The sequence below is a fragment of the Miniopterus schreibersii genome (assembly GCF_964146895.1).
Source record: "Miniopterus schreibersii genome assembly, chromosome: X".
In the NCBI taxonomy this organism is placed as follows: Eukaryota; Metazoa; Chordata; class Mammalia; order Chiroptera; family Miniopteridae; genus Miniopterus; species Miniopterus schreibersii.
This window is the reverse complement of record NC_138104.1, coordinates 73,016,310-73,025,086: the sequence shown is the minus strand read 5'-3', so window position 1 is coordinate 73,025,086 and position 8,777 is coordinate 73,016,310. Positions and strand designations below refer to the sequence as shown.

At 48.3% G+C, this 8,777-nt stretch overlaps 1 protein-coding gene across 1 annotated transcript; it reads left to right on the top strand.

Annotated features, from left to right (window-relative positions):
- The first annotated feature begins 968 nt into the window (after positions 1-968).
- Positions 969-7,836, top strand: MAGED1 (MAGE family member D1). The gene is made up of 13 exons (XM_081126453.1): positions 969-1,152; positions 1,679-1,752; positions 2,456-3,130; positions 3,801-4,469; positions 4,595-4,658; positions 4,883-4,962; positions 5,137-5,228; positions 5,442-5,521; positions 5,613-5,655; positions 5,912-5,974; positions 6,680-6,794; positions 7,032-7,417; positions 7,627-7,836. The coding sequence occupies exons 2-12, from the start codon at positions 1,708-1,710 to the stop codon at positions 7,407-7,409; spliced, it is 2,304 nt and encodes a 767-aa protein (XP_080982579.1). The 5' UTR covers positions 969-1,152; positions 1,679-1,707; the 3' UTR covers positions 7,410-7,417; positions 7,627-7,836.
- The last annotated feature ends 941 nt before the right edge of the window (positions 7,837-8,777 follow it).

The window sequence follows — 8,777 nt, the reverse complement described above, 5'->3', positions numbered from 1 at the left end:
CTCATCTACTTTAAGACCCAGGAAAAAGAATGGCCAGAAAGGATACACTCCTGGAGGTAGAAAAAGTCTGCTGTAGGATGGACTCACGTTAAGTAGGCAGAGGTGGGGCTGGGGTCCTTTACCTGCGTCTTTTTAAATGCAGATTATGACCTTAGGTCTCACCTTGCTTGTTTGGGGCAGATATTGACAGGCAAGGGAGGTGGGGATGGAGCTGTCGCTGAAACTGAAGAAGAGAGCAGGGTGCCTCAGTTTCCAGGCCAGCACTGAAAGTCAGGAAGACCGGGGCCTACATTTTGCATTTTCTGTTTACTAGTTCATGCATGCAACATGTCTGTAAAATGGGACCTTCACTTCCCAGGACTGCTGTGAGAGGAAAACAAACCCCAGTACAGATCATGCTGTGATGTAGAAGCTGTGCCCTTCACACACAAAATAAGTCCGTGCCTGGGGCTGCACATAAGGCAGGAAAGATAATGTTCATGAGTCTGGGAGCTCTTAAGAGGGGATCATATAGAATCACGTGGAGACCACAGAATTTCTCTACCTCTAATAGTGTATCCTCTCTGGACTTTTCCTGTGCCCCAAAGCCTAACACTTGTTGCAGTTAGAGACCCCACACAGAGACCTCCTTAATAGTGATTTTTAAGTGGTCTTAGGCAACGGGGTGGAGATGGATGTGACCTGACAGGAAAAGGGTAGAAACAAGACGCACTGCGGAAAAGGTAGGGGGCTGGTGTGTGGGGCAAGGGGTGGGACTTAGAGGTACAGAGCATCTGTTTTGGGGAGGGCACATAGAGGTAGGGGAGGGACTGTTGTATACCGTAGACCCGGTTGGTGGTGGCGTGGTGTGTTGGCAAAGGGGCGGGACTGCCTGCCTCTGCACATGCGCATCACGGTGTTCAGAGGAGGCTTTTGTTGGGAAAGCGGGCGGGACTCTTATTTGGTCGGCTAGCTCTTGCGCATGCGCTCAACCTTGTGAGGCGGTGGGTGGTATATTAGGCGAAGAGGCGGGGTCGTCCTATCTGCCGCGCTGGCATTTTCTCCTGGACAAGGAGAGGGTGCGGTTGCTGAGAACCGAGCACTGCAATCCCGATTCTCTGAGTCGTGAAGAAGGGAAGCAACGAGGGGGTTGGGGTTGGGGCCTGAGGCCAGGTGAGAATTAGCCCCCAGACAGGGCATTTGCCCCCTGGTGCGGGCCCCCATTTTCATCCCGATCCTTTTACCCTGGATTCTGATCCCCCTTCCACTCCCCAAACCCTGATTCACACCCCTCACCTGATCCTCCCTTATTCAGAACCCCTGTTCTCTCTCTGAACCCTTCCCATCGTTCAAAATCTCCAGATTTCTGGTCCTCAATTTCTACTGTTAACACGATTCCTTCTCATTGGAAATCTCCATTCAGTTTCCGAAATGCGGCTCCCAAACCCAATCCCTGTAGATTCAGACTTCTTATCTGCTTTCCGAACCCCGATTTGAAGCTTCTCCCCTTCAGTAGCTTCTCGGGATTCAGAACCTCCATCTGGAAACCCATTCACTTTTCCCACATCGACCCGGCCCGTTCCCCTCACATTCAACACCTCATCCGTCCCCACGATCAAATCCCAAACACCCCACCCCCAAATTTGGTTCTTCGTATTTGCCCTAGGTAGTATAACGTCCGGCTCCCCCCCCCCCCCAGGCTCTGCTCTTGCCAGAGGGACAGGAGCCATGGCTCAGAAAATGGACTGTGGTGCGGGCCTCCTCAGCTTCCAGGTGAGATATCTACACCCTCTCCTCTCCCCATTTCCCCAGCCAACAGTTACCCCTGGGCTCCTTTGGACTCCCAAACGTCTGGTCCTATTTGCCCTCTTGGTGCCTAGACTCCGTCATCTTTCAAATTCTCAGGGTTTATTGAGGGGGGAGGGGCGTCCCTTTTCAGACATCAGTCCCTGCTTAGAGAAAGGGGAGACCCTGTTAGTAGTCAGGGCAATGTGCCCAGAGAATGCGGGTTGGATAAGGAACCATTTTTTCCCATAGTCCTGACGTTTGTACAGCAGTCTGCCGCTCCCTCCCCCAGCCACCCACCTCCACCCTCCCATTCTCCTGCATTCCCCACTCCCTGCGACCTCCTCCCCCATCATTCTCCTCAACTCCTCCCGAGGGCACCACCGCCCAGGTCTAGAGCTCTTAAAGCACACCACACTGCTCTGCTCTGACGTCATTGATTGATAGCACCTCTGTTCCATCTCAACCCCTCTCTTCCCACCCCATCTCTCTTTAGCCCTTACCCACTCAGCCCCTATCAGAGGTTTGTTACCACTATGCCTCCCTCCCCAGCAGTCTAGGTCTCTAACTCAGCCCTCTTTATTTTGCATCAGCTGCCTGCCAGCACTTCCCCTGCTCTGCTCCCTCTACCCCTCCTCACTCTTTGGAGGCCCAGAGATTTTAATCCCACCTTCCCTCCCTGTATTTTCAGGCTGAGGCCTCAGTAGAAGACAGCACCTTGCTTATGCAGACCCTGATGGAGGCCATCCAGATCTCAGAGGCTCCACCTACCAACCAAGCCTGCGGGCAGAATTCTAGTCCCCAGAGTTCACAGCCCCCAACAGAGAGCGAGACGGCTGATAATCAGGTTTCAGCAGCTGCAGCTAGGCCTAAAACAGCCTTTAAGGCCCAGAATGCCACAACAAAAAGCCCAAATGCTGCTTACGATTTCTCTCAGGCTCTTAATGCCAAGGAGACACCACCTAAGGCAGCCCTTGTGACCCAGAATGTCACCCCTAATAGCCCAAATGCTGCCTATGATTTTTCCCAGGCAGCAACCAATGAGTTAACTGCCAACAAGTCTAAAATGGCCTTTAAGGCCCAGAATGCCACTTACAGTTTCTCTCAGCCTCTCAATGCCAGTGAGATGTCAAACACTCAGTCTAAGACAGCCTTCAAGGCTTGGAATGATACCACTAAGGCCCTAACAGCTGATACCCATACCCAGAATGTTAACCAAACCAAGATGGCCACTTCCCAGGCTGACATAGAGACCGACCCAGGTATCTCTGAATCTGATGGTGCAGCTGCACAGACATCAGCAGATGGTTCCCAGGCTCAAAATCTGGAATCCAGGACTATAATTCGGGGCAAGAGGACCCGCAAGGTGAGATCCCTGCTAGCTCCATTTTACTTTGGGTTCTCCCTTCTTTTCTGAGGTTGTTATTTGTTCTAAAAATGAAATAAATGTATAGATATAGAGATTTTTATATCTATATCTGCCTGTATTCAGCTATATTATGGGGGATGCATCGTAAGGTGAATGTGGTAATTCCTGCCCTCTAACTGTCCACAGACTGATGGGGAGATGAAATATATACAACCTATATGTAATTCAATTTACAGTTTGATAGAAGCCACCATGTGTTAGGCCTTGAGCTAGGCACATTCACACAGGTTATCTCACTCATTAAATCTTCAAAGTACCTCATACCAGTTAGGGATCATAGTCTCAGTTTTACAGAGAAAGAAACTAAGTCCCAGGGAGGTGAAGTGACTTGAGTGATTTGTCCAGGGTGGTACAAGCAAAGCCAGTGGTGGACATAGGAAGAGGAGCAGCTTCAGGCCCCACCCTTGGGTTGATCCTGGCCTGGTTCAGAGATGAAACTCCTGCCTGAAAGACAGTGAAAGACAAGCCCAGGACTCAGGGTGACCATTGGCTAGTGAGTCAGGCTGTCACTACAGGTGAGGGTTTTAGGGAACCTTCCTGGAATAGATAGGGTGAGGAAAAAGAAACAACTGGTGACCTTGGACCTTCTTTCTCTCTGATAATACAGATTAATAACTTGAATGTGGAAGAGAACAGCAGTGGGGATCAGAGGCGGGCCCCACTTCCTGCAGGGACCTGGAGGTCTGCACCAGTTCCAGTTACCACTCAAAACCCACCTGGCGCACCCCCCAATGTGCTCTGGCAGACTCCATTGGCTTGGCAGAACCCACCAGGCTGGCAAAACCAGCCAGCCAGGCAGACTCCACCAGCACGTCAGAGCCCTCCAGCTAGGCAGACCCCACCAGCCTGGCAAAACCCAGTTGCTTGGCAGAACCCGGTGATCTGGCCGAACCCAGTGATCTGGCAGAACCCAGTGATCTGGCCAAATCCCATTGTCTGGCCTGGTCCAGTTGTCTGGCCAAACCCATTGGCCTGGCAGAATCCACCTGGATGGCAGAGCCCACCTGGATGGCAGAATCCACCTGGATGGCAGGGTCCTCCAGATTGGCAAGGCCCTCCTGACTGGCCGCTACCACCTGACTGGCCACTGCCACCTGATTGGCCACTTCCCACAGACTGGCAGCTCCCACCTGACTGGATCCCCACTGATTGGCCAGTTCCACCTGACTGGCAGAACTTACGACCCTCACCAAACCTGCGTCCCTCTCCCAACCCGCGTGCCTCACAGAACATGGGTGCCTCACAGCCCCGAGATGTGGCCCTTCTTCAGGAAAGAGTAAGCACTATAACTCGCCAGTTACATCTCCCCTCTCTTGCCCTTTTCTTTGTCATATTTCCATCTATAACTCAACCAAGATTTCTGTAAGTATAACTGAAAAAAATTTCCCTTTCCCCTCCCAGGCAAATAAGTTGGTCAAGTACTTGATGCTTAAAGATTACACAAAGGTGCCCATCAAGCGCTCAGGTAGGCATCCATTACCTTCTCCTGGGGCTCTGCCCTTCTCCTAACCCCATGCTCTGTGGACATTCCTTTGCTTATATATAAGTCCCCTCCCTTTCAGTCCCCTCTTTCCATGGCTGATTCTTTTTCATCCTTGAGGATTCTGTGTTCTCTTCAGCAGAGCTGGCAAAGGGGCTGCAGTTCGGTGGTCCCTGCTCAGCCCAGGTGATCCTTCCTCTCTCCTACAGAAATGCTGAGGGATATCATCCGTGAATACACTGATGTTTATCCAGAAATCATTGAACGTGCATGCTTTGTCCTGGAAAAGGTGAGAAGGCAGCTCCTAAGGGACAGGAATAATGGGGAACGTCTTGATTTCAAAGATTCATGGGTCGGATTCCTAATGGGAGTTTAGGGCAAGTCTCACAGGAAGGTGAACGACTGAGATGAGTAGCTTATGCTAGATTCTGTAATTTCATAGTCTGTTTTCCTTTCTCTGTAGAAATTTGGGATTCAACTGAAGGAAATTGACAAGGAAGAACACCTGTATATTCTCATCAGTACCCCTGAGTCCCTGGCTGGCATACTGGGAACGTAAGATGGGAAAGGAGGTGGAACATTGCCTTTCAGTGGTGCTTTTATTTCTGGGAGTAGGTCAGGGTCCCAGATTCAGGGTCACATAACAGCTCATGGGCAGAACTGGAGGATAATTATCCCCTAGCTGAGGAATACTGGAGAAGCTAGATGCTGCCTGGAGTGTCTTGTGCAAATGGCTGCTGAAAGCATTATCTTTTTGTACTCTTTTAGGACCAAAGACACACCCAAACTGGGTCTCCTCTTAGTGATTTTGGGCGTCATCTTCATGAATGGCAACCGTGCCAGTGAAGGTGAGTGACTGGACCTGCAGCTGGGGGTTGGCTGCAGCCTTATTTCCATGCTCATTTTCCGTCCCTTGTCTCCCCTTGCCTCCCATTGCAGCTGTCCTCTGGGAGGCACTACGCAAGATGGGACTGCGCCCTGGGTATGACTGGGCTCTCATCTCTTGCCTGTTTATACCATCCTTTGACAACAGAGGATGGTCCCAGGATTGCATCAGCCTTATGTTCTAGGGGGTTTGGGGCGGTATAGAGCCCAAGAATGTGATCTGGGTGGATGGGGAACTAGTACTGAACTCTCTGCCTCTTTTCTCATCTCTGACTTCTGTGCTGCAAAGCTCTTTTCATTTTGGGGGGCAATGTCATAGTCTCTGATTATGGGTTCCTCTTTTTTATTATCAGGGTGAGACATCCCCTCCTTGGAGATCTGAGAAAACTTCTCACTTATGAGTTTGTAAAGCAAAAGTAAGTGGTGCCTAAGGGGCTTTGTCTGGTCCTCATGAGTTTTGTATGCTGGTCAGCCTCAGAAAGTTCTTCCCGTGCTCATTTCTTACACTAACTATACCTATACTATATATATATATATATATATATATATATATATATATATATATATATATACACACACACACACACACACACACACACACACACACACATATAAAATACACACACACATATATATATATATATATATGTAAACACATATGCACCCAGAAGTATTTATTAAGTATACTCCTTGTGGTTGAATTTTTCTATAGTATAGTTATCTTGTAAGTGATGTCCCCACAGCACACATCACCAAGGTTGGGCCTGGTTGATGCTTTCGCACTGCAGTGTAATCATTGCAGTGGTCCTATCTGTGGCTCCCTGACAAGATTACAAGAACCTGGTGCTAGAGCTATGACAGAGGGGATGAGATTAAGTGTTGTCCTTTCTATGAACCTAGAAAAGCCTCCCCTGCAGCTCTAGATGACTGCTCAGTGTAGAAGAACTGACACAGGAATTTGAAAGTCTGAGTATTTTAGGGTAAATACTTTGATTGTGGTTAGGAGTGAGTCTTGGAGGAGTTGCTACTTGAAATCTGGGCTTCAAAGTCTAGGATTATTATGCATTAATGGACTACCATTCTACATTGATAGAAACAAAGACCTTTTTGCTCTTTCTAAGGTACCTGGACTATAGACGAGTGCCCAACAGCAACCCTCCTGAGTATGAGTTCCTCTGGGGCCTCCGTTCCTACCATGAGACTAGCAAAATGAAAGTGCTGAGATTCATTGCAGAGGTAATAGAGGAACTGCTCCAAACTTGATAGGTCATGGGGTGAGGTGTGATTGGCTAGGAATGAATGATCCAGAGCAGGAATGAGATCTTAAGTATTGAGCATGGTAGGTATGTGCTGATGGCATTTGTAAATTAAGCAAATTAGCACAAACTAGGGCCCTAAATCTATAGTAAGTATTCCATAAATATTAACTAATACTATTATGGGTTTTGTTTTCTTTTCTATTTCTCATCTCAGGTTCAGAAGAGAGACCCTCGCGACTGGACTGCACAATTCATGGAGGCCGCAGATGAGGCCTTGGATGCGCTGGATGCTGCTGCAGCTGAGGCCGAGGCTCGGGCTGAGGCGAGAACCCGCATGGGGATTGGAGATGAGGCCGTATCTGGGCCCTGGAGCTGGGATGACATTGAGTTTGAGCTGCTGACCTGGGATGAAGAAGGAGATTTTGGAGATCCTTGGTCCAGGATCCCCTTTACCTTCTGGGCAAGATACCACCAGAATGCTCGCTCCAGATTTCCTCAGACCTTCACTGGCCCCATTATTGGCCCTGGTGGGACAGCCAGTGCCAACTTTGCTGCCAACTTTGGTGCCATTGGTTTCTTCTGGGTTGAGTGAGATGTTGGGTAGGTATATCACTTTGGATTGGGCAGCTGGGGTCTTTGGGAGATGTAAGGTTTATGGGAATGTATTTATGTGCACAAGCTGGGTGTCATAGTAAACCCATGGTGGGGAAATGAGAGGAGTATGGGGAAGCACTGTTTGGTATTTATATTCCTTACTATTTGATATATATATCATTGATTTTTAATTTTTTTCTTTCTTATGTTCACAGATATTGCTAATCAGTTGAAATAGTCTTTTCCCTGAGTGAGGCTGAAGCCTCACATTCCTTCCAAACACAGTTATCTAGAGAGCCACGTCCTGTTGACTGAAAGTGGCATGCAAGATAAATTTATTTGCTGTTCCTTGTCTATTGCTTTTTTCCCCCTTGTGTGGTGTCGAGTTTTGGTATCAGAAATAAACGTTGAAACTGCAAAATGAATTAGATGTGCTTCTTTTTTCCCCTATGTTTTAGAGAGATCAACATGTTTATATGGGAGAGACAGGACCTCAGTTCTAGCTTGAGGGAGGGGCACAGCTTTCAACAGGTGGAAATGTAGGTAGATTGGCTGATTGATTGGGAAACGAAGGATTGATGAACTTGAGTGTTAATGAGGTCCAAGAACTAGTATGGTATACTTAATAAATATCACTTAAGTGATTCATATGTGAAAGATAAGCTGCTAGGTGTCCCAGAGTGACATTGAAAGAGATGACATAATGAGAAAGGGTATAGATGGTCAAACTGTTGCATTTGAGACAGGAAGTAAGAGTCTAGGTAATGACAAGGTCAGAGAATGGGTACTTGAAGAGGAGAGAAGACAACTATTCTCAGAGGTGATGTTCCTGGGACTCCAGGGTATTGGTTTTATTATCCTGTGGAAAGTGAAATAACTTCAGGATGGGAGCAGGAACAGAAGCAGAGAACATTGAACCAGCTAGCTCATGCTCCTAGCCACATTGCCCATAAAGAGATAAGACCATAGGTTCATCTCCCCACCTCTGGAAATGCTGCACAGGAATCTGTTCCTCTAGAAAGGCCTCACAATCCCAACTCCCACAGGACAAAACTGCATCTCAGAAACAAGGTCTTACAGACAGTGGAGGTCTCACAATGGCCTCTTCTCCTCTTCTGCAAGGAGAAAGGAATCTTTGTTGGTTAGAGAACAAGAATTGAACAAGTAAGACAAAGCTCCATGCAAAGCTAGACAGCCTTTTGGCTGTGACTGTAAACAAGGACCTGACTTGAGCTGCTGAGGTCTGCTGGAGCAGAGAGGTCTCTGAGGATAAAGTTAGGCCTAGGCCATAACTTCCTCAGAGGCTTGGTGGTACCTAAGCAGCATGTGGGCAAAGGCAGAAGCAGGAGTTCCTGGGCTAGAAGAA